General features: G+C 43.3%; 1 protein-coding gene across 4 annotated transcripts in view; it reads left to right on the top strand.

Annotated features, from left to right (window-relative positions):
• The window catches only part of LOC139576367 (ras-specific guanine nucleotide-releasing factor 2), a 244,912-nt gene extending 239,226 nt beyond the window's left edge, over nucleotides 1–5,686 (top strand). For all 4 annotated transcript variants that reach the window (XM_071402412.1, XM_071402410.1, XM_071402411.1 and 1 more), the window contains one exon: nucleotides 100–5,686. In XM_071402412.1, coding sequence (XP_071258513.1) covers nucleotides 100–192 — 93 coding nt within the window. In that variant the 3' untranslated portion in view covers nucleotides 193–5,686. The remainder of the gene's footprint in view (nucleotides 1–99) is intronic.
• The last annotated feature ends 21,968 nt before the right edge of the window (nucleotides 5,687–27,654 follow it).

Raw genomic sequence — 27,654 nt, 5'->3', positions numbered from 1 at the left:
GTACGCCTACTTACTTACTAGACACTTTTCATATTGCCAATGGCTATTTTCCTAGTCTATTGTGCTTGTCTTCAGTGTGTACCCCTTCCCTCTCTCCAGGTGACTCAGTACTTGTTGGACAAGACTCTGATCATGGATGAGGACACTCTCTATGACCTCTCTCTTAAGATAGAGCCCCGCCTACCGGCCTGAGGGACAGTCACCGCGAGCAACAGGACCCTGTCCCTCTGTGGGCAACACGCCTGCATACCTGGGATAATGAACGACAAAGAGAGAGTGGATTATTGAAGAGACAGAGAGAGAGAATTGAGAAGGAACGTAGGGAGAAAATCCTTGTTTTTAGATGATGATGGGGTGATCTTTTGAATTTGTTTTCTGCGATGAAGGGTAAACAGGAAGTGAGGTGTCATTGTGTGACCTCATCATCCCTCTCCCAGAGCGTGACATCATTGACGTGAAACATGGTTCTTCTGCCAGCAGATCAAATCAGAGTTGGTGGAGATTGAACAAACTTTGGGAAAATCTCAAATGGCACCCTGTTCCCCATGTAGGACTGCACTATTTAGGGAATAGGTTGCCATTGAGACACTTTTTTGTCTTTGAAAATTTTTAAAAGGTGTATCGTAAGAAGATGAAATGTAGCATGTATAGCTCTAAGAGTCTGGACTTGTGTATGTTACGCTGTGCTGCTTTACTGTGCCATGTCCTTGAGCTGAAGCACACATGCTTTCACACCAAATGGTGATCACTTGACTTTGCATGATCCTAACTGGGCTTTTAGTGTTTATTTGGCCTTGGTCCTGACCCCTGCATGTTAACATGCTTCACTCTTTTTGGTCTCTGAAGACTACACAACCACTATGCATCCCCATCTACCAATCATAAATCACTTTATCAGGAGGGTCGGATGGAATCTATGGGGGTAGAGTTTCAAACACACCTGCCGGAATTAACTCATACATTACTACTACTAAACATATTAAATGTAATGATAGTGGTAAATAGAAAATCCTTTTAAGATTCAGTCTGACTGTGGTAATGAGAAACTAAGTGCTTCAAAATGAATTTAGATTTAGAAACTGGGCGGCAGGTACTGTAGCCAACTGGGTGGCAGGTAGCCTAGCGGTTAGTGCTTTGGGCCAGTAACTGAAAGGTCGCTTGTTAGAATACCTTAGCCAACAATCTGTTGATGTTCCCTTGAGCAAGGCACTTAACCCTAATTTGCTCCAGGGCCGCCATACTACTGTGGCTGACCTTGTAAAACAACGCATTTCACTGCACCGAACAGGTGTGTGTGACAATAAAATAAATAAATAAAAAAGCTTCATTTGTAATAGTTGACCATTTATGTGTATCGTGTTGTTGAAATTGCTCTTCATAAATAATGAAATATTAATCTACAAACTGGTGACCGGTATCAGAAAGAATACAGTACAATCCGGTACTCCACATTCAGTCAAAAGTTTTGATGTCTAATATCTTGTAAGCTCTACCAATTCTGTAGTTTGTCCATTTGAATGATGAGAATTAGACGCTTCAAATGTGCCTTTTATTATTGTTTTTTTCAATAGGTAGATTCTCAGTCCTCTATATGTTCTAACAACAATACCAATCAATTCAGATGAACAAGTATTATTTCCCCCTCTTAAAATATTTTGCTGTCAAGTTAGCAAATTTCCATCTGTGGCATTCTTTGGTGAAGGTTGTAGATCCCTAATAATTATGCATCTGCTCATTCAGATGGTATGGAATCATTGGGTAAATATCAATTGTTATTCCTTCATTCCTCAAATCCTCATCTCCTTCTCAAAGCACTTTGGAGCAAAATATCCTCCTCTCAGAAAGAGGCAATGAGAAATTGCAAGGATAGAATTACGTAGAACTACATATAATTGAATAGGATCTCTTTGGGATCAAGGATATACAATTGAGATTCAGCCATATAAAACTATTGTACTGCCATGGAGTGAGGGTGGTTAAAGAGAAGTGACTTGATATGTCCCTCTAGTGGCCCCAACATTCCCATGCTTTATCTGACAACATCACTTGTAGCACGTTCAGCGGGGCCTGTTCACAGCTTTACAATAACCACTCCTTATGCAGTTTGATGAGCATGTGGTCCTGTTGCAGTTTGCTCCTAATTGAAAAATGAAAACCCAGCTAACAAATGTTGTTTCCCAGAATGATGTGGGAAAGTAATTTTTCAAATAACCAAAGGAGAACCTCAAGGGAACGCTATGGGGACATTATGAGCTAGCTGGGAATCCTTTATTGTCCTCTCAAATTGAATTTTGTCTTCAGCTTCATTGGCTTTACATGGTCACATGAGTGTTCTAGTCCAGTCATGTATGAGTCTGAAAATAGCTGTCTGCATGAAGCGATAGAGGTTGCTTTAGAGGTTACATACAATTAATGCAGCTCTTGAGTTCCGATCATGGAATTCCGAACTCATCAGTACATCTTTACTTGGATTAAAACATATATATTTTACATTTTAGTCATTTAGCAGACGCTCTCATCCAGAGCGACTTACATTAGTGCATTCATCCCATAAATTTTTTGTGTCAATATATTTAACTTAGATGTACATACATTTGCATCTTTGTTAAAATGCATGTAATGCCTGACAATTCCAGAAATGCATGACTATGACATCTAGTCTACAGGGTGGCCAAAGTGGTTCCTAATTCGGCATATGACATAGTTTGTCCCTTCAGAGGATTCTTAAATTACTCTTTACGTATTGATCAGAATTTGTAGAATTTTTGCCACCAAGCCAAAACTTTGGCACTAGCTAGGTTTCAATCCAATTGGCAACAGATTTCCATGTGAATATTATAAAATCTACATAAAGAAAATATGTGCATTTTCCCACCAGCGGTGTGTTTCCACCAAACAGACTTGTGGCGTATAAAAATCAGTGAAGGATGACGTAGTGCACACAAAATGTACTTTTTTGCTTAACCTTTCACTGTTACCAAACCCGGATCCGGGATCCCCCCATCACAAAAGCTGACTAGCATAGCCTAGCCTAAAGCTACAGGGATATCATATAATAAAATGTTCATGAAATCACAAGTCCAAGACACCAAATGAAAGATACACATCTTGTGAATCCAGCCATCATTTCCGATGTTTTTAATGTTTTACAGGGAAGACAAAATATGTATTTCTATTAGCTAACCACCATAGCAAAAGACACAACTTTTTTTTGTCCACCATTTTTCCCTGCATAGGTAGCCATCACTAATTCGACCAAATAAAGATATAAATAGCCACTAACCAAGAAAAAACTTCATCAGATGACAGTCTGATAACATATTTATTGTATAGCATATGTTTTGTTAGAAAAATGTGCATATTTCAGGTATAAATCATAGTTTACCATTGCAGCCACTATCACAAAACTCACCAAAGCGACTAGAATAACTACAGAGAGCAACGTGTATTACCTAATTACTAATCATAAAACATTTCTTAAAAATACACAGCGTACAGTAATTGAAAGACACAGATCCTGTGAATCCAGACAATATTTCAGATTTTCTAAGTGTTTTACAGCGAAAACACAATAAATCGTTATATTAGCATACCACATGTGTAAACATTACCCCAGCATTGATTCAAGGCAAAAAGAGCGATAGCGTTATCACCACCAAAATATATTATTTTTTTCACTAACCTTCTCAGAATTCTTCCGATGACACTCCTGTAACATCATATTACAACATACATATAGAGTTTGTTCGAAAATGTGCATATTTAGCCACAAAAATCGTGGTTATACAATGAGAAAAGTAGCCAAACTGGCCAGAAAATGTCGTGCGCCATCTTGGAGAGTGACTTAGTCTAATCAATAAATAATCATAACCTTGACTAAAAAATACAGCGTGGACAGCAATTGAAAGACATTAGTTCTTAATGCAATCGCTGAATTACATTTTTAAAATTAACCTTACTGCGCAATACAGGGTCCGATAACGCAAGACTACACTGCAAGAAATGGCGTCTCATGCATTTTACTTTTTTCAACAGAACAATGAATTATCAGCATAAATAGTTCTTACTTTTCGATGAACTCTCATCAGAATCTTAGGATTAGGTGTCCTTTGTCCAAAAGAATCGTTGCTAGGTTGGAGAACGTTGTCTTCAGAGTTGCAATTAGCAGTAAACATTAGCACGAAAGAGAGAGATACCCAAGTTCCTACAGCGCCAAGGAAATAAATACCCGAAAATCGCAATATACTGACATAAACTGAAATAATTTGGTTCAAAATAACAAGATTATGATGTCTTTAAAGCCTATATCGAATAAAAACATGACCGGAATTATCTAAAGAGCTAAAACCAGAGCTTCTACAACGACATGCCAAGCTCCTCTTTGCGCCCGAGCGAAGATCCAAAAGAACGGCCACCGTGATTCCAATCAATTTATAACCTTTGGGAACTACGCAGAAAGTCCATTTCAAGTCTCCCTATTCGCTGACACCCAGGGGAAGGCGTATGCAGTGCATCTCAACCAATAGAGGACAGGCAAATTAATACACAGGTCTCAGAACAGCCAGTAAAATTCTGCATTCTGACATACACATAGGAAAATTGCTCTAAGTCGAGTTCTGTTTCACCCACAGATATAATTCAAACGGTTTTAGAAACTAGAGAGTGTTTTCTATCCAATAGTAATAATAATATGCATATTGTACGAGCAAGAATTGAGTACGAGGCAGTTTAATTTGGAAACGAATTTGGACTATGTCGAAATGGCACCCCCCTAGTGGCAAGAAGATATGTTTTCATGTGCCGAATAAAAATCTACAGTTCAACGTGTTTCCATTGCATTTTCAACTCTACCAATAGTTTCCTCACAAAAATTGTGTGCCTACTCTGGTCTTGGTACATGCACTCTAGCCAACAGTTCGTAGATACAGTGCGGGTATGCTGTGCGGGTAGGCTAGTCTAGATGATGAGATTATTATGGATAAGAGCGAGAATATTTGTATTTGTCAAACGGCAGTCAAGCATCGATCATCATGTCACCAGAATCAGACCCTCAATATTTATTGGAAAGGAACATCAAGATTACTGTCACCACCCTGTGAAGATCATCATAAATTATTTCATCTGTAGCCTAATAAACTGCATGCTTTCCCGAGTCGTAGTGGGAGGACCACACACCATATTATTGCGTGACTCCAAGTTTACTTCAATATGGTTATTATTATATATCAATATTTGCGCATAAAGGCGGTTCCACTGCCATGTCACGCATAATTAATATTACAGACACAAAAATATCCCACCAACGAACACATTTTCTGTCTGCATTTATAAAATTGAACCGAAACTTCCTGTTTCCATTACCGCTGTCTTGATTTTTTTTATACGGTATGACTATATTCGTATAAAAACTGTGGATGCGTATGTGGTTAGTGATATAATTTAAATTATGGTTAAAAAAACAAACTTTTGATTTCACAAAAATGTTACATTCTGTCATAAAGAGCACATGTTCAACTTCATAAAAAAAATATTATGACTATAGTCGTGCCTCTCTTCAGCTTGAAAAAAAATCGAATCACTACCTGACCGATAATGTATCATTTTTGTCGTAATTTTTGTAGTAATTTAAATGCATTTTTGTGCTTTTAATGTGTCAAGTACAATAAAAATACATTCTGACAAAATATATTGTAGCCTATTTGAGGATCTGGAGGAATGTGTTTTTTTATTTAACCAAGTAAGTTGACTGAGAACAACTTCTCATTTACAGCAACGACCTGGGGAATAGTTACAGGGGAGAGGATGGGGGATGAATTAGCCAATTGTAAACTGGGGATGATTAGGTTACCGTGATGGTATGAGAGCCAGATTGGGGAATTTAGCCAGGACACTGGGGTTAACACCCCTACTCTTACTTTAGTGACCACAGCGAGTCAGGACACCCGTTTAAAGTCCTATCCAAAAGACGACACGCTACACAGGGCAATGTCCCCAATCACTGCCCTGGGGCATTGATATATTTATTTAGACCAACCCTGCTTAGCTTCAGAAGCAAGCCAGTACTGGTATGCAGAGTGGTATGCCACTGGAGGCGTGGCCTTGGGTTAGAGCTCTTTGGGCTACCAATGAGAGAAAGTGTCATACCAGTTCATGTGTGATCTTGTACTCTGCCAATAAAGGTTGAGCTTGTACACTGCCAGTTCTGCAGTCTTAATGAAACTGACATACAGTGCCTTCAGAAAGTATTCATGCCCCTTGAATTACTCCACATTTGTGTTACAGCCTGAATTCAAACTGGATTTTAAAAAAAATATTCCTCACCCATCTACACACTACCCCATCCATAATAACAAAGTGATAACATGTTTTAGAAATGCTTGCAAATTTATTGAAATATCTCATTTACGTAAGTATTCCTACCCCTGAGTCAATACTTTGCAGAAATACCATTGGCAGCGATTACAGCTGTGTCTTTCTGGTTAAGTCTATAGGAGCTTTCCACACCTGGATTGTGCAAAATTTGCCCATTATTCTTTTCAAAATTCTTCAAGCTCTGTCAATTTGGTTGTTGACCATTGCTCGGCAGCCATTTTCAAGTCTTGCCATAGATTTTCAAGTAGATGTAAGTCAAAACTGTAACTGTTCTTGGTAATTAACTCCATTTCAGATTTGGCCTTATTAGATTAGGTTATTGTTCTGCTGAAAGGAGAATTCATCTCACAGTGTCTGGTGGAGAGCAGACTGAACCAGGTTTTCCTCTATGATTTTGCCTGTGCTTAGCTCCATTCCGTTTTTTTTATCCTGACAAACTCTCCAGTTCTTAACGATTACAAGCATACCCATAACATGATGCTACTGCCAATATACTTGAAAATATGGAGAATGGTGTGTGGTATTGGATTGCCCCAAACATAACACTTTGTATTCAAAACAAGAAGGGAATGGCCTTGTCACATTTATTGCAATATTACTTTAGTGCCTTGTTGCAAACAGGATGCATGTCTTGTAATATTTTTATTATTTACAGGCTTCCTTCTTTTCACTCTGTCAATTTGGTTAGTACTGTGGAGTAACTACAATGTTGTTGATCCATTCTCAGTTTTCTCCGATCAGAGCCATTAAATGCTGTACCTGTTTTAAGTCACCATTAGCCTCATGGTGAAATCCCTGAGCAATTTCCTTCTTTTCTGGCAACTGAGTTAAGAAGGCTATCACTATCTTTGTAGTGAGTCACTGGATGGATTGATACATCATCCAAAGTGTAATGAATAACTTCACCATGCACAAAGGGATATTCTATGTCTGCTTTTTTTATTTTGAATCATCTACCAATAGGTGCCCTTCTTTGCGAGGCATTGGAAAATTTCCCTGGTCTTTATGGCTGAATCTGTGTTAGAAATGCTCTACTCGACTGAGGGATCTTACAGATAATTGTATGTGTGGGGTACAGAGATGAGGTAATCAATCCAGAAATCACACTATTATTGCACACAGAGTGAGTCCATGTGACTTATGTGACTTGTTAAGCAAATGTTTACTCCTGAACTTATTTAGGCTTGCCATAACAAAGGGGTTGAATACTTATTGACTCAATACATTTCAGCTTTACATTTGTATTAGTTTGTATGAAAAAATTATTGAGAAACATAATTCCACATTGACATTATGGGGTATTGTGTGTAGGACAGTGACAAAACATCTCAATTTAATCCATTTAAAATTCAGCCTGTAACACAACAAAATGTGGAAAAAGTCAAGGGGTGTGAATACTTTCTGAAGGCATTGTAAGTGCATGTGATATACTAAAGAGCTCCATTGTTAAGACAGTCACCATTTCATTACAATATGATTTGACCCATTTTTAAATATTTGCCATACATTTTAATGTAAACATATATTTGTTACAAATACAGTCAAATGTTGAATACTGTATTTCACAAGACATTTCCAAATACATGTAGAGTATCAGTCAAAAGTAAAACGTTTGGACACACCTACTCATTCAAGGGTGTTTCTATATTTTTACTATTTTCTAGAATAATAGTGAAGACACCAACACTATGAAATAACACATACGGATTCATGCAGTAACCAAAAAGTGTTAAACAAATAAAAATAGATTTTATAGTTGAGATTCTTCAAAGTAGCTACCCTTTGCCTTGATGACAGCTTTGCACACTCTTGGAATGCTCTCAACCAGCTTCATGAGGTTGTCACCTGGAATGCATTTCAATTAACAGGTGTGCCTTTTTAAAGTTTATTTGTGGAATTTATTTCCTTCTTAATGTGTTTGAGCCAATCAGTTGTGTTGTGACAAAGTAGGGGTGGTATACAGAAGATAGCCCTATTTGGTATAAGACCAAGTCCATATTATTACAAGAACAGCTCAAATAAGCAAAGAGAAACGACAGTTCGTCATTACTTTAAGACATGAAGGTCAATCAATCCTGAAAATGTCAAGAACTTTGACTGTCATTTGTTTGTATATATTTTTCACTGGTAGCTGCAGGGAAAATAAAAATCAAGATGCCTTAGCTACATGTCTTGAGTTTTTACCTACTTACTTATACACACCAGTGGAACTGTTAACCATAGAATACCAAATACAGGTCGCCTAAAGTTCGCATGATTTGTGTTTGAGCGTATGCGTAGCGATATACACTCAGTGGCCAGTTTATTGGGTATACCACCCCGTTCGAAAATAGATCTCTCCTACAAACAGTGAGTCATGTGGCCGTGGCTTGCCAATTAGAACAGGAATACAGGCATCGAGGCATTCAGTTACTGTTGCAGGAGAAAATCTATGACATCATGGGGATTTTCCAGTATCTATATTGTTTTTGCAGAAGTAGAGAGCATAATCAATATGGGGTTAATCATTAGACATGTGTAAGCATAACATAGGCTAGATCCATGTGAATGTATAAAGCTGGACCAATATAGACATGTCAGATGATTATTTTAAATACACTATACTGTACAGTGCATTCGGAAAGTATTCAGGTCTCTATAGAAATGTTCGATCAGGTTCAAGTCCGGGTTCTGGCTGGGCAACTCAAGGACATTCAGAGACTTGTCCCGAAGCCACTCCTGCGTTGTCTTGGCTGTGTGTGCTTAGGGTCGTTGTCCTGTTGGAAGGTGAACCTTCGCCCCAGTCTGAGTGGCCTGGAGCAGGTTTTCATCAAGGATCTCACTATACTTTGCTCAATTCATCTTTCCCTTGATTCTGACTAGTCTCCCAGTCCCTGCTGCTGAAAAACATCTCCACAGCATGTTGCTGCCACCACCATGCTTCACCATAGGGATTTCCTCCAGACGAGACGCTTGGCTTTCAGGCCAAAGAGTTCAATCTTGTTTTCATCAGACCAGAGAATCTTGTTTCTCATGGTCTGAAACTCCTTTAGGTACCTTTTGGCAAACTCCAAGCGGGCTGTCATGTGCATTTTACTGAGGAGTGGCTTCCGTCTGGCCACTCCACCATAAACGCCTGATTGGTGGAGTGCTGCAAAGATGTTTGTCTTTCTGGAAGGTTCTCCCATCTCCAAAGAGGAACTCTGGAGCTCTGTCAGAGTGACCAATGGGTTCTTGGTCATCTCCCTACCCAAGGCCCTTCTCCCTCGATTGCTCAGTTTGGCTCAGTCTTGGTGGTTCCAAACTTCTTCCATTTAAGAATAATGGAGGCCACTGTGGGATCTTCAATGCTGCAGATATGTTTTGCTACTCTTCGCCAGATCTACGCCTTGTCACAATCCTGTCTCTGAGCTCTATGGACAATTCCTTCGACCTCATGGCTTGGTTTTTGCTATGACATGCACTGTCAACTGTGGGACCTTATATAGACAGGTGTGTTTCTTTCCAAATCATGTCCAATCAATTGAATTTACAACAGGTGGACTCCAATCAAGTTGACAGAACATTTCAAGGATGATCAATGGACACAAGATGCACCTGAGCTCAGTTTCGAGTCTCATAGCGAGTCTCATAGCATAGTCGGACTACTTATGTAATAAGTTGCGAAGATCATCCGTTCACCTACTCTGCGTCTCACAAAGGCACGGCAGTTGGAACAAAAAATACAAAAATTGGACTCATCAGACAAAAGGACAGATTTCCACCGGTCTAATGTCCATTGTCCACTGGTCTAATGTCCACTAATGTTTCTTGGCCCAAGCACGTCTCTTATTCTTATTGGTGTCCTTAAGTAGTGGTTTCTTTGCAGCAATTTGACCAAGAAGGCCTGATTCGCGCAGTCTCCTCTGAACAGTTGATGTTGAGATGTGTCTGTTACTTGAACAATCTGAGGTGCAGTTAACTCTAATGAACTCTGGGTCTTCCTTTATGTGGCAGTCCTCATGAGAGACAGTTTCATTATAGCGCTTGATGGTTTTTGCGACTGCACTTGAAGATACTTTCAAAGTTCTTGACATTTTCCGGGATTGACTGACCTTCATGTCTTAAATTAATGATGGACTGTCGTTTCTCTTTGCTTATTTGAGCTGTTCTTGTCATAGTATGTATGGACTTGGTCTTTTACCAAATAGGGCTATCTTCTTTATACCACACCCACTTTGTAACAACACAACTGATTGGCTCAAACGCATTCAGAAGGAAATGAATTCCACAAATTAACTTTAAAAAGGCACACCTGTTAATTGAAATGCATTCCAGGTGACAACCTCATGAAGCTGGTTGAGAGAATGCCAAGAGTGTGCAAAGCTGTCATCAAGGCAAAGGGTGGCTACTTTGAAGACTCTCAAATATAAAATACACAAATGACTGATGATTGGCTGAGAGAAATTGATGATAAAATGATTGTGTGGGCTCTTGTTAGACTTCAATGCAGCTTTTGACATTATCGATCATAGTCTGCTGCAAAATCGTACGTGTTATGGCTTTACACCCCCTGTTATAATGTGGATAAAGAGTTACTGGTCTAACAGGACACAGAGGGTGTTTGGAAGCCTCTCAAACATAATCCAGGTAGAATCAGGAATTCCTCAGGTTAAATGTTTAAGCCCCTTGCTTTTTTCCATCTTCGAGTAAAGCCAGTGTGTCTATGTATGCGGATGACTCAACACATCAGCTACTACAGCGACTGAAATGACTGCAACACTTAACAAAGAGTTGCAGTTAGTTTCAGAATGGGTGGCAAGGAATAAGTTGGCCTTAAATATTTCTGAAACTAAAATCATTGTATTTAGGACTAAACCCTAAACCTCAACTAAATATTGTAGTAAATAATGTGGAAATTGACCAAGTTGAGATGACTAATCTGCCTGGAGTAACCCTAGATTGTAAACTGTCATGGTAAAATCATATTGATTCAACAGCATCTAAGATGGGGAGAAGTATGTCCATAATAAAGCGCTGTTCTGCCTTCTTAACAACACTATCAACAAGGCAGGTCCTACAGGCCCTAGTTTTGTCACACCTTGACTACTGTTCAGTTGTGTGGTTAGGTGCCACAAAAAATGATTTAGGAAAATTGCAATTGGCTCAGAACAGGGCAGCATGACTGGTCCTTGGATGTACATAGAGAGCTAACGTCATTCTCTCCTGGCTCAAAGTGGAGGAGAGATTGACTTCATCACTACTTGTATTTATGAGAGGTATTGGACACCCATGCATACCCCACAAGACATACCACAAGAGGTCTCTTCACAGTCCCCAAGTCCAGAACAGACTATGGGAGGCGAACAGTACTACAGAGAGCCATGGCTACATGGAACTCTATTCCACATCAAGTAACTGATGCAAGCAGTAAAATTAGACAGAAAAAACAGCTTATGGAACAGCGGGGACTGTGAAGCAACACAAGCACAGACACATGCATACACACGCACAATAACGTACACACTATACACACATACACATGGATTTAGTACTGTAGATATGTGGTAGTGGTGGAGTAGGGGCCAGAGGTGGCACAGTGTGTTGTAAAATCTGTAAATGTATTTTAATGTTTTAAAAATTGTATTAACTGCCTTAATTTTGCTGGACCCCATGAAGAGTAGCTGCCTTGGCAGCAGCTAATGGGGGTCTGTCACGTCCTGACCATAGAAAGCCTTTATTTTCTATGGTAGAGTCGGTCAGGGCGTGACTAGAGTCTAGTTTATATTTTCTATGTGGAGTTCTAGTTTGTTTTTTCTATGTTGGTGTTTTGATATGATTCCCAATTATCAGCAGCTGGCTATCGTTGTCTCTAATTGGGGATCATATTTAAGTAGTATTTTTTCACCTGTGTGTTATGGGATATTGTTTTGAGTTAGTGCACATAGCACCTCTGTAGTCATGGTTTGTTCGTTTATTGTTTTGTTTTGTTAAGTTTCACTAAAATAAAGATGTGGAACTCAGAGCACGCTGCGCCTTGGTCCGTTTATTCATTAGAGATCGTGACAGAATATCCCATCAAAAGAGGACCAAGCAACGTGCCCAGGAGGAGAAGACATTCTGGACTTGGGAGGAAATTATGGCTGGATACGAAAGCCTTCCATAGAAGCAGACGCAGGGAGAGAAGGGAGGACAGCGTGTTCTCTGTGTTCACGGCCACAGAAAGCCCAAGGACAACCCTAAGATTCTTTTTGGGGGGAGCACAAGGGGTGGTCGGCGGAACCGGGGAGTGAGCCAGAGCCTGTGTGGGAGTCGATGGAGGAAGGTAATGAGAGATACCGGAGAGAGGTTGTGGAAAGGAGTATGCTGCAGTGCAGGCGCATTGAAAAGCGCTTTCTCAGCCCGGCACCATATGTGCCAGCGCTACGCACCAAGTCTCCAGTGCGCCTTCACAGCCCGGTACGTTCTGTGCCAACTCCTCGTACTCACCGTGCGAATTGTGTTAAAGTTCCGGTACTATTGATGCCGGCTATACGCACAAGGTCTCCAGTACGCCTCCACAGCCCAGTACGTCCTGTGCCTCCTCCTCGCACTCTCCCTCAAGTGCGCCTTCCCAGTCAGGTAAATCCTGTGCCTGCTCCTCGCACTCGCCCTGAGGTGCTTGTCACCAGTCCGGGGCCACCTGTGCAGGCCCCACGCATCAGGCTTCCAGTGCGCCTCCCCAGTCTAGAGCTTCAGGCGACGGTCCACGGACCGGAACCTCCTGCGAAGTTCAACGGTCCGGAACCTCCAGCTCCTTGGCCGGAGCTTTACCCTGCACCGATGCCCAGTCCGAGCACGGCGTCCAGTCCAGCTCGAAGGCAGGAGTCTTCTTCTGCACCGAGGTCCAGTACAGGTACAGTGTTCAGCCTGGGTCCATGGCTGGATCCGTGGGATGAGCGGGTTCTTCGGCCCGCACCAGAGCCACCACCAAAGATGGTGGATCTGAGAGCTGAGTGGGATCTTCGTCCCGCACCAGAGCCGCCCCTGATGCTGGCGGATGAGCGGGTACTTCGCCCCGCACCAGAGCCGCCACCGACACTAGACACCCCCCCTAACCCTCCCTTTTTGTTTCAGGTTTTAAGGTCAGAATCCACACCTTGGGGGGGGGGGGGGGGGGTACTCTCACATCCTGACCATAGAAAGCCTTTATTTTCTATGGTAGAGTAGGTCAGGGCGTGACTAGGGGTTTAGTCTAGTTTATATTTTCTACGTGGGGTTCTAGTTTGTTTTTTCTATCTTGGTGTTTTGGTATGATTCCCAATTAGAGGCAGCTGGCTATCATTGTCTCTAATTGGGGATCATACTTAAGTAGTATTTTTCCACCTGTGTGTTATGGGATATTGTTTTGAGTTAGTGCACATAGGACCTCTGTAGTCACGGTTTGTTCGTTTATTGTTTTGTTTTGTTAAGTTTCACTAAAATAAAGATGTGGAACTCAGCGCACGCTGCGCCTTGGTCCGTTTATTCATTAGAGATCGTGACAGAATATCCCATCAAAACAGGACCAAGCAACGTGCCCAGGAGGAGAAGACATTCTGGACTTGGGAGGAAATTATGGCTGGAGACGAAAGCCTTCCATAGAAGCAGACGCAGGGAGAGAAGGGAGGACAGCGTGTTCTCTGTGTTCTCGGCCACAGAAAGCCCAAGGACAACCCCAAGATTTTTTTGGGGGGGAGCACAAGGGGTGGTCGGCGGAACCGGGGAGTGAGCCAGAGCCTGTGTGGGAGTCGATGGAGGAAGGTAATGAGAGATACCGGAGAGAGGTTGTGGAAAGGAGTATGCTGCAGTGCAGGCGCATTGAAAAGCGCTTTCTCAGCCCGGCAACATATGTGCCAGCTCTACGCACCAAGTCTCCAGTGCGCCTTCACAGCCCGGTACGTTCTGTGCCAACTCCTCGTACTCACCGTGCGAATTGTGTTAAAGTTCCGGTACTATTGATGCCGGCTATACGCACAAGGTCTCCAGTACGCCTCCACAGCCCAGTACGTCCTGTGCCTCCTCCTCGCACTCTCCCTCAAGTGCGCCTTCCCAGTCAGGTACATCCTGTGCCTGCTCTTCGCACTCGCCCTGAGGTGCTTGTCACCAGTCCGGGGCCACCTGTGCAGGCCCCACGCATCAGGCTTCCAGTGCGCCTCCCCAGTCTAGAGCTTCAGGCGACGGTCCACGGACCGGAACCTCCTGCGAAGTTCAACGGTCCGGAACCTCCAGCTCCTTGGCCGGAGCTTTACCCTGCGCCGATGCCCAGTCCGAGCACGGCGTCCAGTCCAGCTCGAAGGCAGGAGTCTTCTTCTGCACCGAGGTCCAGTACAGGTACAGTGTTCAGCCTGGGTCCATGGCTGGATCCGCGGGATGAGCGGGTTCTTCGGCCCACACCAGAGCCGCCACCGACACTAGACACCCCCCCCTAACCCTCCCTTTTTGTTTCAGGTTTTAAGGTCGGAATCCACACCTTGGGGGGGGGGGGGGGTACTCTCACATCCTGACCATAGAAAGCCATTATTTTCTATGGTAGAGTAGGTCAGGGCGTGCCTAGGGGTTTAGTCTAGTTTATATTTTCTACATGGGGTTCTAGTTTGTTTTTTCTATCTTGGTGTTTTGGTATGATTCCCAATTAGAGGCAGCTGGCTATCATTGTCTCTAATTGGGGATCATACTTAAGTAGTATTTTTCCACCTGTGTGTTATGGGATATTGTTTTGAGTTAGTGCACATAGGACCTCTGTAGTCACGGTTTGTTCGTTTATTGTTTATTGTTTTGTTTTGTTAAGTTTCACTAATAATAAAGTATGTGGAACTCATATCGTGCTGCGTTTGGTCCATCTCTACAAACGAAGGTGACAGGATCATAATAAATACAAATACATGATTCCATGTGTTATTTCATAGTTTTGATGTCTTCACTATTTTTCTACAATGTAGAAAATAGTAAAAATAAAGAAAAACCCTGGAATGTGTAGGTGTGTCCAAACGTTTGACTGATAGTGTATATACAGTGGGGAGAACAAGTATTTGATACACTGACAATTTTGCAGGTTTTCCTACTTACAAAGCATGTAGAGGTCTGTAATTTTATCATAGGTACACTTCAACTGTGAGAGAAGGAATCTAAAACAAAAATCCAGAAAATCACATTGTATGATTTTTAAGTAATTAATTTGCATTTTATTGCATGACATAAGTATTTGATACATCAGAAAAGCAGAACTGAATATTTGGTACAGAAACCTTAGTTTGCAATTACAGAGATCATACGTTTCCTGTAGTTCTTGACCAGGTTTGCACACACTGCAGCAGGGATTTTGGCCCACTCCTCCATACAGACCTTCTCCAGATCCTTCAGGTTTCGGGGCTGTCGCTGGGCAATACGGACTTTCGGCTCCCTCCAAAGATTTTCTATTGGGTTCAGGTCTGGAGACTGGCTAGGCCACTCCAGGACCTTGAGATGCTTCTTACGGAGCCACTCCTTAGTTGCCCTGGCTGTGTGTTTCGGGTCGTTGTCATGCTGGAAGACCCAGCCACGACCCATCTTCAATGCTCTTACTGAGGGAAGGAGGTTGTTGGTCAAGATCTCGCGATACATGGCCCCATCCATCCTCCCCTCAATACGGTGCAGTCGTCCTGTCCCCTTTGCAGAAAAGCATCCCCAAAGAATGATGTTTCCACCTCCATGCTTCACGGTTGGGATGGTGTTCTTGGGGTTGTACTCATCCTTCTATTCCTCCAAACACGGCGAGTGGAGTTTAGAGCAAAAAGCTCTATTTTTGTCTCATCAGACCACATGACCTTCTCCCATTCCTCCTCTGGATCATCCAGATGGTCATTGGCAAACTTCAGACGGGCCTGGACATGCGCTGGCTTGAGCAGGGGGACCTTGCGTGCGCTGCAGGATTTTAATCCATGACGGCGTAGTGTGTTACTAATGGTTTTCTTAGAGACTGTGGTCCCAGCTCTCTTCAGGTCATTGACCAGGTCCTGCCGTGTAGTTCTGGGCTGATCCCTCACATTCCTCATGATCATTGATGCCCCACGAGGTGAGATCTTGCATGGAGCCCCAGACCGAGGGGGATTGACCGTCATCTTGAACTTCTTCCATTTTCTAATAATTGTGCCAACAGTTGTTGCCTTCTCACCAAGCTGCTTGGCTATTGTCCTGTAGCCCATCCCAGCCTTGTACAGGTCTACAATTTATCCCTGATGTCCTTACACAGCTCTCTGGTCTTGGCCATTGTGGAGAGGTTGGAGTCTGTTTGATTGAGTGTGTGGACAGGTGTCTTTTATACAGGTAACGAGTTCAAACAGGTGCAGTTAATAAAGGTAATGAGTGGAGAACAGGAGGGCTTCTTAAAGAAAAACTAACAGGTCTGTGAGAGCCGGAATTCTTACTGGTTGGTAGGTGATCAAATACTTATGTCATGCAATAAAATGCAAATTAATTACTTAAAAATCATACAATGTGATTTTCTGGATTTTTGTTTTAGATTCCGTCTCTCACAGTTGAAGTGTACCTATGATAAAAATGACAGACCTCTACATGCTTTGTAAGTAGGAAAACCTGCAAAATCGGCAGTGTATCAAATACTTGTTCTCCCCACTGTATATGTATATATACAGTTGAAGTCGGAAGTTTACATATACTTTAGCCAAATACATTTAAACTCAGTTTTTCACAATTCCTGACATTCTATCCTTGTAAAAATTCCATGTCTTAGGTCAGTTAGGATGACCTATGACACATTTAAGAATTTGAAATGTCAGAATAATAGTAGAGATAATTATTTATTTCATTTACATTTAAGTCATTTAGCAGACGCTCTTATCCAGAGCGACTTACAAATTGGTGCATTCACCTTATGATATCCAGTGGAACAACCACTTACAATAGTGCATCTAACTCTTTTAAGGGGGGGGGGGGGGGGGGGGTAGAAGGATTACTTAATCCTATCCTAGGTATTCCTTAAAGAGGTGGGGTTTCAGGTGTCTCCGGAAGGTGGTGATTGACTCCGCTGACCTGGCGTCGTGAGGGAGTTTGTTCCACCATTGGGGTGCCAGAGCAGCGATCAGTTTTGACTGGGCTGAGCGGGAACTGTACTTCCTCAGAGGTAGGGAGGCGAGCAGGCCAGAGGTGGATGAACGCAGTGCCCTTGTTTGGGTGTAGGGCCTGATCAGAGCCTGAAGGTACGGAGGTGCCGTTCCCCTCACAGCTCCGTAGGCAAGCACCATGGTCTTGTAGCGGATGCGAGCTTCAACTGGAAGCCAGTGGAGAGAGCGGAGGAGCGGGGTGAATTGAGAGAACTTGGGAAGGTTGAACACCAGACGGGCTGCGGCGTTCTGGATGAGTTGTAGGGGTTTAATGGCACAGGGAGGGAGCCCAGCCAACAGCGAGTTGCAGTAATCCAGACGGGAGATGACAAGTGCCTGGATTAGGACCTGCGCCGCTTCCTGTGTGAGGCAGGGTCGTACTCTGCGAATGTTGTAGAGCATGAACCTACAGGAACGGGTCACCGCCTTGATGTTAGTTGAGAACGACAGGGTGTTGTCCAGGATATCGCCAAGGTTCTTAGCACTCTGGGAGGAGGACACAATGGAGTTGTCAACCGTGATGGCTAGATCATGGAACGGGCAGTCCTTCCCCGGGAGGAAGAGCAGCTCCGTCTTGCCGAGGTTCAGCTTGAGGTGGTGATCCGTCATCCACACTGATATGTCTGCCAGACATGCAGAGATGCGATTCACCACCTGGTTATCAGAGGGGGGAAAGGAGAAGATTAATTGTGTGTCGTCTGCATAGCAATGATAGGAGAGACCATGTGAGGATATGACAGAGCCAAGTGACTTGGTGTATAGCGAGAATAGGAGAGGGCCTAGAACAGAGCCCTGGGGGACACCAGTGGTGAGAGCACGTGGTGCGGAGACAGATTCTCGCCACGCCACCTGGTAGGAGCGACCTGTCAGGTAGGACGCAATCCAAGCGTGGGCCGCGCCGGAGATGCCCAACTCGGAGAGGGTGGAGAGGAGGATCTGATGGTTCACAGTATCAAAGGCAGCCGATAGGTCTAGAAGGATGAGAGCAGAGGAGAGAGAGTTAGCTTTAGCAGTGCGGAGCGCCTCCGTGACACAGAGAAGAGCAGTCTCAGTTGAATGACTAGTCTTGAAACCTGACTGATTTGGATCAAGAAGGTCATTCTGAGAGAGATAGCAGGAGAGCTGGCCAAGGACGGCACGTTCAAGAGTTTTGGAGAGAAAAGAAAGAAGGGATACTGGTCTGTAGTTGTTGACATCGGAGGGATCGAGTGTAGGTTTTTTCAGAAGGGGTGCAACTCTCGCTCTCTTGAAGACGGAAGGGACGTAGCCAGCGGTCAAGGATGAGTTGATGAGCGAGGTGAGGTAAGGGAGAAGGTCTCCGGAAATGGTCTGGAGAAGAGAGGAGGGGATAGGGTCAAGCGGGCAGGTTGTTGGGCGGCCGGCCGTCACAAGACGCAAGATTTCATCTGGAGAGAGAGGGGAGAAAGAGGTCAAAGCACAGGGTAGGGCAGTGTGAGCAGAACCAGCGGTGTCGTTTGACTTAGCAAACGACCTTCTTTTCAAAATGGTTGACGAAGTCATCCGCAGAGAGGGAGGAGGGGGGGGGGGGGGGGGAGGATTCAGGAGGGAGGAGAAGGTGGCAAAGAGCTTCCTAGGGTTAGAGGCAGATGCTTGGAATTTAGAGTGGTAGAAAGTGGCTTTAGCAGCAGAGACAGAAGAGGAGAATGTAGAGAGGAGGGAGTGAAAGGATGCCAGGTCCGCAGGGAGGCGAGTTTTCCTCCATTTCCGCTCGGCTGCCCGGAGCCCTGTTCTGTGAGCTCGCAATGAGTCGTCAAGCCACGGAGCAGGAGGGGAGGACCGAGCCGGCCTGGAGGATAGGGGACATAGAGAGTCAAAGGATGCAGAAAGGGAGGAGAGGAGGGTTGAGGAGGCAGAATCAGGAGATAGGTTGGAGAAGGTTTGAGCAGAGGGAAGAGATGATAGGATGGAAGAGGAGAGAGTAGCGGGGGAGAGAGAGCGAAGGTTGGGACGGCGCGATACCATCCGAGTAGGGGCAGTGTGGGAAGTGTTGGATGAGAGCGAGAGGGAGAGGGAAAAGGATACAAGGTAGTGGTCGGGGACTTGGAGGGGAGTTGCAATGAGATTAGTGGAAGAACAGCATCTAGTAAAGATGAGGTCAAGCGTATTGCCTGCCTTGTGAGTAGGGGGGGGAGGTGAGAGGGTGAGGTCAAAAGAGGAGAGGAGTGGAAAGAAGGAGGCAGAGAGGAATGAGTCAAAGGTAGACGTGGGGAGGTTAAAGTCACCCAGAACTGTGAGAGGTGAGCCATCCTCAGGAAAGGAACTTATCAAGACGTCAAGCTCATTGATGAACTCTCCAAGGGAACCTGGAGGGCGATAAATGATAAGGATGTTAAGCTTGAAAGGGCTGGTAACTGTGACAGCATGGAATTCAAAGGAGGCGATAGACAGATGGGTCAGGGGAGAAAGAGAGAATGTCCACTTGGGAGAGATGAGGATCCCAGTGCCACCACCCCGCTGACCAGAAGCTCTCGGGGTGTGCGAGAACACGTGGGCAGACGAGGAGAGAGCAGTAGGAGTAGCAGTGTTATCTGTGGTAATCCATGTTTCCGTCAGTGCCAAGAAGTCGAGGGACTGGAGGGAAGCATAGGCTGAGATGAACTCTGCCTTGTTGGCCGCAGATCGGCAGTTCCAGAGGCTGCCAGAGACCTGGAACTCCACGTGGGTCGTGCGCACTGGGACCACCAGGTTAGAGTGGCAGCGGCCACGCGGTGTGAAGCGTTTGTATGGTCTGTGCAGAGAGGAGAGAAGAGGGATAGACAGACACATAGTTGACAGGCTACAGAAGAGGCTACGCTAATGCAAAGGAGATTGGAATGACAAGTGGACTACACGTCTCGAATGTTCAGAAAGTTAAGCTTACGTTGCAAAAAATCTTATTGACTAAAATGATACAGTACTGCTGGCTGGTGAAGTAGGCTAGCTAGCAGTGGCTGCGTTGTTGACTTTGTTTGAAAGTGTGGCTGGCTAGGTAACCTCGATAACTGGCTAGGTAACCTCGATAACCTCGATAATTACTCTAAACTACACAATTATCTTGGATACAAAGACAGCAAAGACAACTATGTAGCTAGCTAACACTACACTAATCAGGTCGTTCCGTTGTAATGTAATAGTTTCTACAGTGCTGCTATTCGGTAGAAGTTGGCTGGCTAGCTAGCAGTGTTGACTAGGTAGGAGAACGGCAGCGCGGCGGACGAAAATAGCTGGCTAGCTAACCTCGATAATTACTCTAAACTACACAATTATCTTAGATACAAAGACAGCAAAGACAACTATGTAGCTAACTAACACTACACTAATCAAGTCGTTCCGTTGTAATGTAATAGTTTCTACAGTGCTGCTATTCGGTAGCATTTGGCTAGCTGGCTAGCTAGCAGTGTTGACTACGTTAGAAGGACGAAAATAGCTGGCTAGCTAACCTCGATAATTACTCTAAACTACACAATTATCTTTGATACAAAGACGGCTATGTAGCTAGCTAAGAACAAATTGCTATGATCAAACAAATCAAACCGTTGTACTGTAATGAAATGAAATGAAATGTAATACTACCTGTGGAGCGAAGCGAAATGCGACTACTCGCTCCAACCCGGAAGTATTCTCCAATTTCATCACATTCCCAGTGGGTCAGAAGTTTACATACACTCAATTAGTTTTTGGTAGCATTGCCTTTAAATTGTTTAACTTGGGTCAAACGTTTTGGGAAATTTTCTACAAGCTTCCCACAATAAGTTGGGTGAATTCTTTTCTTTCTTCTCCTGACAGAGCTGGTGTAACTGAGTCAGGTTTTTAGGCCTCCTTGCTTGCACACACTTTTGGAAGTATGCTTGGGGTGTAACGGCTGTCGTCTTCCTCCTCCTCGGACGAGGAGAGGCGAGAAGGATCAGACCAATATGCGCATTGATTTGCGTTCATGAGGATTTATTATAACGAAACAATCCAGAACACTTACAAAGACAAAAACAACAAACGTGACAAAACCGAAAACAGTCCCGTGTGGCACGAACACTGACATACCTAAGGGACATCTGGTACGGGAGCCGTATGATCGGTGAGGATTCTCCCATTGGAAATGTACGGTCCCTTACCTGACGTCCGACTTCGTCCGGGAAAATCGCGGACGGCGTCGGGCCGAGGGCGCGGGGGAGCTCTTTCGGGAAGTCATGTCGGAAATCGTTTCGGACTTTCGGTCGCCGTTTTATAAAAATAACAAATTTTTGACTTGCTCCCCGCATTCTCGAAAATTCCCACAAGGCGGAAAATAAATCATATTGCAGGCGCACGAACACGGGGCAAACGAGCGCGGCCTTTTCTCCTAAACGGAAAATATTTCGAAGACGAAACTCGGCGAGCGTAGGTTTGGAGTAAAGGGAAGTTGGCCCCGAACAAGATGGCGTCGAGGCTTCGGCGCTTTTTGAGTTATGGCCATTTTGCTGGGATCAAAGGTCAAAAACGAAAAGTAGGGTGCGATTTGACCGCTTCACGTCAAAGTACATAAGCGTACGGTGTCAGGAAAAAAAAAAACTGCCGTTTATCTATCGTAATTTAAGAGAAATAGTACATTGTCCATTTGGTGATGTTCACGAAGAGGAATTTTTTTTTCAAAAAAATCACAGATCCAGTTGCAGTTTGTTCACACGAACATTTTTAAAGTGGGTCTCGAAGCTCTGCGAGAATTCTGTGATTTTATGTGATTTTATGAAGTAACACACACTCATTTAACCCTCTGTTAATAAGTCAGTTCTTAACATAAAGACTTAAAGCTCAATATTATATAAGAGCCTACCCCAAGGAGGGTATGTGTTCACGTTCAGCTTCCTATGTCAACTGGAAGTACCTTAAAATGGTGCATAGGGTCAGGTTTGAAGGGTAATAAAGGTCAGATCTTTTCAAAACTTCACTTGTGTGATTAGACAACCCTCGTGAACTGTAATCAGTCATTTTTCCCAACAGACAGCTCTCTCACACAAACACACACACACAAAAAGGAAGGATGGAGTGAAAAAGTACGGTGCTTAAAGACACACAAAGCCTGCAACGGTATTACTATTATCTCCAGGCCGTGCCGAGTTCAACGAGATGCCCCGCTTGACCGTAGCTCGTTCGGTCTGAGCGCAGCGACCGTTACAAGAAGACGGACCCAAATGACCTATTGACCTCATGTCAATTTTATTTGCTTTTGGGAGACAGAGAGAGAACCGTTAAGGTTAGAAGCACAATTTCACCTCAGGAATGTTCTTTAGGTCCTCCCGATCTGTGCAAGCCTAACCTTGACCTTGTGGCATTAACCCTTAACAGTTAAAAGCTGGTGTTTACATCAAACAATTTACAATGACATGTCGCCCCATAGGAATACATTGACTGCACCTCTCAATTCAACCTGAAGCCTATGTGGGTTATGAATGTCTTATGAACCTGTCTTTGATGTCAGTCCATCAAGCCACCATGAGGTCTACCTGTGTCGATTCTAAGCTTCCTGGAGCAACCGGAAGTGGTTAAATCACCCTAAAAGTGTTTGCCATAGCCAACCTGCAGTTTGAGAGAAATAGTGCATTCAGCCCTATGTAAATCAGTCAATTTTTAACATACAGACTTAAAACTCAGGATTCTGTAACAGCCTACTCCAGTGATGATATGTGTTTATTTATAGCTTCCTGTGACAACCGGAAGTGCCATAACTGGTGTCTAATTGGCTGTTTCGAAGGGTTAAAAATGTAAAATCTTTCCAAAACTTCATATATGTGAATAGACAACCCTCATGAACTGTAAATCAGTCCTTCATCCCATCAGATTTCAAAAAAAAAAAAAACACACCGACACAGAAATGATGGAGGGACACACTGAGGGGCTAAGAGGCAGACAGTGCATGTGGTAGTTAGTTTTGTTCCAACTTTTAAAGAACCGTCAGACCTAGAGTTCTGAAAATTTACAAACCTGTTCTAGACCTCAGGTCGATTGTGCACAGTGAATTATGTGGCTCTAGAAGGTTCTCGGGTCGATAAAAAGCCTCGTGTATTTGCCATGTTTTCAATTCATTTTGACCTCAACGAAACGGACGACATTTAGAAACGTCCCAGAGTCTCAAGACTAGGTGCGTTGAAACCGGCTCGGCCCATATAGACAGACCCCAACAAGCCTGTTTGATTGCTCATTCAAGGACCCCGTAGCAAGGCAATGAAAAAAGTGGAATTTCAGCACCAATTAGGGTTTTGCTCGGGCACCGAATGACCTATCGAGCCGAAACTTGGGATTCGAGGTCGCCTCACATAGGGCTAAACATAATGGGTGAACTGGACCCGCAGCTAGAACATAACTACGTATTATTTGTTTTATTATGGTTTAAATAGAAGGCGCTGTGAATTTTGGGCCTGCTCTGAAATATGTTATAGTTGGCATCTAAAGGAGTTGGAATAAGTGACTTTGGAGTCAGATGGTATCAGTTTGGTGTCTGAAAATATCTATTTGACTGATGGACACTGACTTGCTCGTTGACTTTTGTACATTTGCAATATGTTTCAACGGGGAGGTACCATGAGGAAAAAGCGACACGATGAAATTTCACGAAACGAGCGATGGAGAGGAACCACTATCACTGCCCGACCATCCTGAGGTCATCAGACCGTTGACTTTTGCATTTGTAAAGTATTTAAAGAATGCCCGTTAGATTTGCAATATGATTCAACATCACATCATATTGCAAATGCCCGTTATATTTGCAATATGATGTGATGTTGAATCATATTGCAAATATAACGTGCATTCTTTAAATACTTTAGAAATACAAAAGTCAACGTCCTGATGACCTCAGGATGGCCGGGCAGTGATAGTGGTTCCTCTCCATCGCTCGTTTCGTGAAATTTCATCATGTCGCTTTATCCTCATGGTACCTCCCCGTTGAAACATATTGCAAATGGACAAAAGTCAACTAGCAAGTCAACTAGCAATTGTCAACCAAAGTCAACTAGCAAGTGTCCATAAGTCAATGACATCTTTTCAGACACCAAACTGATACCATCTGACTCCAAACTCACTTTTTCCAACTCCTTTAGAAGCCAACTGTCAAATATTTCAGAGCAGGCCCAAAATTCACAGCGCCTTCCATGAATGCAGCAAAACAGCATTCTGAAATCACCACTAAAATGACATCACCATAATCTCCAGGCCGTGCCGAGTTCAACGAGATGCCCCGCTTGGCCGTAGCTCGCTCGGTCTGAGCGCAGCGACCGTTACAAGAAGACAGAGCAAAATGACCTTTTGACCTCCATGTCAATTTTATTTGCTTTTGGGAGACAGCGAGAGAACCGTTAGGGTTAGAAACACAATTTGACCTCAGGAATGTTCTTAAGGTCCCCCCGATCTGTGCAAGCCTAACATTGACCCTGTGGCATTAACCCTTAATAGTTAAATGAAGGTGTTTAGATCAAACAGTTTACAATGACATTTCGCCCCATAGGAATACATTGACTGCACCTCCAAATTCAACCTGAAGCCTATGTGGGTTATGAATGTCTTATGAACCTGTCTTTGATACCAATCCATCAGGCCACTATGAGGTCTACCTGTGTTGATTTTAAGCTACCTGGACCAACCGGAAGTGGTTAAAACCACCCTAAAAGTTGTCCTGATATACATGACTTGCAATTTTGAAAATCACTGCATTCAACCCTATGTAGATCAGTCAATTCTAAACGTATAGACTTAAAATTCAGGATTCTGTAACAGCATACCCCTATCAAGATATGTGTTTACCTATAGCTTCCTGTGCCAACCGGAAGTGCCTTAAAATGGGGTCATGGGTGCTGTTTGGAAGGGTTAAAAAAGTCAGATCTTTCCAAAACGTTAAGTGTGTGATTAGGCAACCTTCATGAACTGTAAATCAGTCATTTCTCTAAACAGATGTCAAAGAAAAGCTCTCACACACACACACAGCAGGGATGGAGTGAAAAAGTACGGTGCTTAAAGACAAACAAAGCCGACAATGGCATGACCATTATCTCTAGGCCGTGCCGAGTTCAACGAGATGCCCCGCTTGACCGTAGCTCATTCGGTCTGGCCACAGCGACAGTGACAAGAAGACAGAGCAAAATGACCTTTTGACCTCAATGTCAATTTCATTTGCTTTTGGGAGACAGAGAGAGAACCGTTAGGGTTAGAAACACAATTTCACCTCAGGAATGTTCTTAAGGTCCTCCCAATCTGTGCAAGCTTAACCTTGACCTTGTGGCATTAACCCTTAACAGTGAAAACAGGTTTTTACATCTCACAGTTTACATTGACATCTCTCTCCATAGGAATACATTGACTGCACCTCCAAATTCAACCTGAAGCCTATGTGGGTTATGAAGGTCTTAGGAACCTGTCTTTGATGTCAGTCCATCAGGCCACTATGAGGTCTACCTGTGTTGATTCTAAGCTTCCTGGAGCAACCGGAAGTGGTTAAATCACCCTAAAAGTGTTTTGTCATACCCAACCAGCAGTTTGTGATATATAGTGCATGCAACCCTGTGTAAATCAGTCAGTTCTTAACGTATAGACTTAAAACTCAGGATTCTCTAAGAGCATACCCCGATCAGGATATGTCTTTACTTATAGCTTCCTGTGACACCCAGAAGGGCCTTAAGATGGTGTCATAGATGCTGTTTTGAAGGGTTAAAAGGTCAGAACTTTTCAAAACTTCATATATGTGATTAGACAACCCTCATGAACTGTAATCAGTCATTTCTCCCAACAGATGTCAAAGAAAAGCTCTCTCACACAAACACACACACACAAAAAGCAAGGATGGAGTGAAAAAGTACGGTGCTTAAAGACACACAAAGCCTGCGACGGTATTACTATTATCTCCAGGCCGTGCCGAGTTCAACGAGATGCCCCGCTTGACCGTAGCTCGCTCGGTCTGAGCGCAGCGACCGTTACAAGAAAACGGACACAAATGACCTATTGACCTCCATGTCAATTTGATTTGCTTTTGGGAGACAGAGAGAGAACTGTTCAGGTTAGAAGCACAATTTTACCTCAGGAACACTCCTAAGGTCCTCCCGATCTGTGCAAGCCTAACCTTGACTCTGTGGCATTAACCCTTCACAGTTAAAAGAAGGTGTTTACATCAAACAGTATACAATGAAATGTAGCCCCATAGGAATACATTGAGTGCACCTCTAAATTCAACCTGAAGCCTATGTGGGTTATGAATGTCTTATGAACCTGTCTTTGATAACAATCCATCAGGCCACTATGAGGTCTACCTGTGTTGATTCTAAGCTTCCTGGAGCAACCGGAAGTGGTTAAATAACCCTAAAAGTGTTTTGCCATAGCCAACCAGCAGTTTGTGATTTATAGTGCATTCAACCCTGTGTAAATCAGTCAGTTCTTAACGTATAGACTTAAAACTCAGGATTCTCTAAGAGCATACCCTGATCAGCATATGTCTTTACCTATAGCTTCCTGTGCCAACCGGAAGTGCCTTAAAATGGGGTCATAGGTGCTGTTTCGAAGGGTTAAAAAAGTCAGATCTTTCCAAAACTTTAAGTGTGTGATTAGGCAACCTTCATGAACTGTAAATCAGTCATTTCTCGAAACAGATGTCAAAGAAAAGCTCACACACACACAAACAAGTCCAAACTGTTTGTGCACCTGGCATTATTTTTAGCTTACCAGATGCCCTGGTTGAAACTGCGTTTAGGGGGCATCCAGACTTCCAACCCGCTCTGGGAGCACTGTTCGACAGACAAAAATCAGTGGGTGTTGGCCTGAGTGATTTATGGAGGTTTTCCAAAAAAGTCTGAAAATATTCTGTTTTTTTTTTGAAAAATATATTATTTTTTTTATTCTCGAGTCAATGGCCTGAGTGATTTATGGAGTTTTTCCAAAAAACTCGAAAAATATTCTAAGTCCAAACTTTTCGTGCACCTGGTATTTTTTTTAGGTTACCAGATGCCTGGATGAAATTGCGTTTAGGGGGCATCCGGACTTCCATACCCGCTCTGGGAGCACTATTCGACGGACGAAAATCAATGGGTGTTGGCCTGAGTGATTTATGGAGGTTTTCCAAAAAAGTCAGAAAATATTCTATGTTTTTTTTCTGAAAAATATTTTTTGTTTTTTATTCTCGAGTCAATGGCCTGAGTGATTTATGGAGTTTTTCCAAAAAACTCGAAAAATATTCTAAGTCCAAACTTTTCGT

The sequence above is a fragment of the Salvelinus alpinus genome, chromosome 5, assembly GCF_045679555.1.
Source record: "Salvelinus alpinus chromosome 5, SLU_Salpinus.1, whole genome shotgun sequence".
Taxonomy (NCBI): domain Eukaryota; kingdom Metazoa; phylum Chordata; class Actinopteri; order Salmoniformes; family Salmonidae; genus Salvelinus; species Salvelinus alpinus.
Note: the sequence above shows the minus strand (reverse complement) of the source record. Positions and strands in the feature narration are given on the sequence as shown.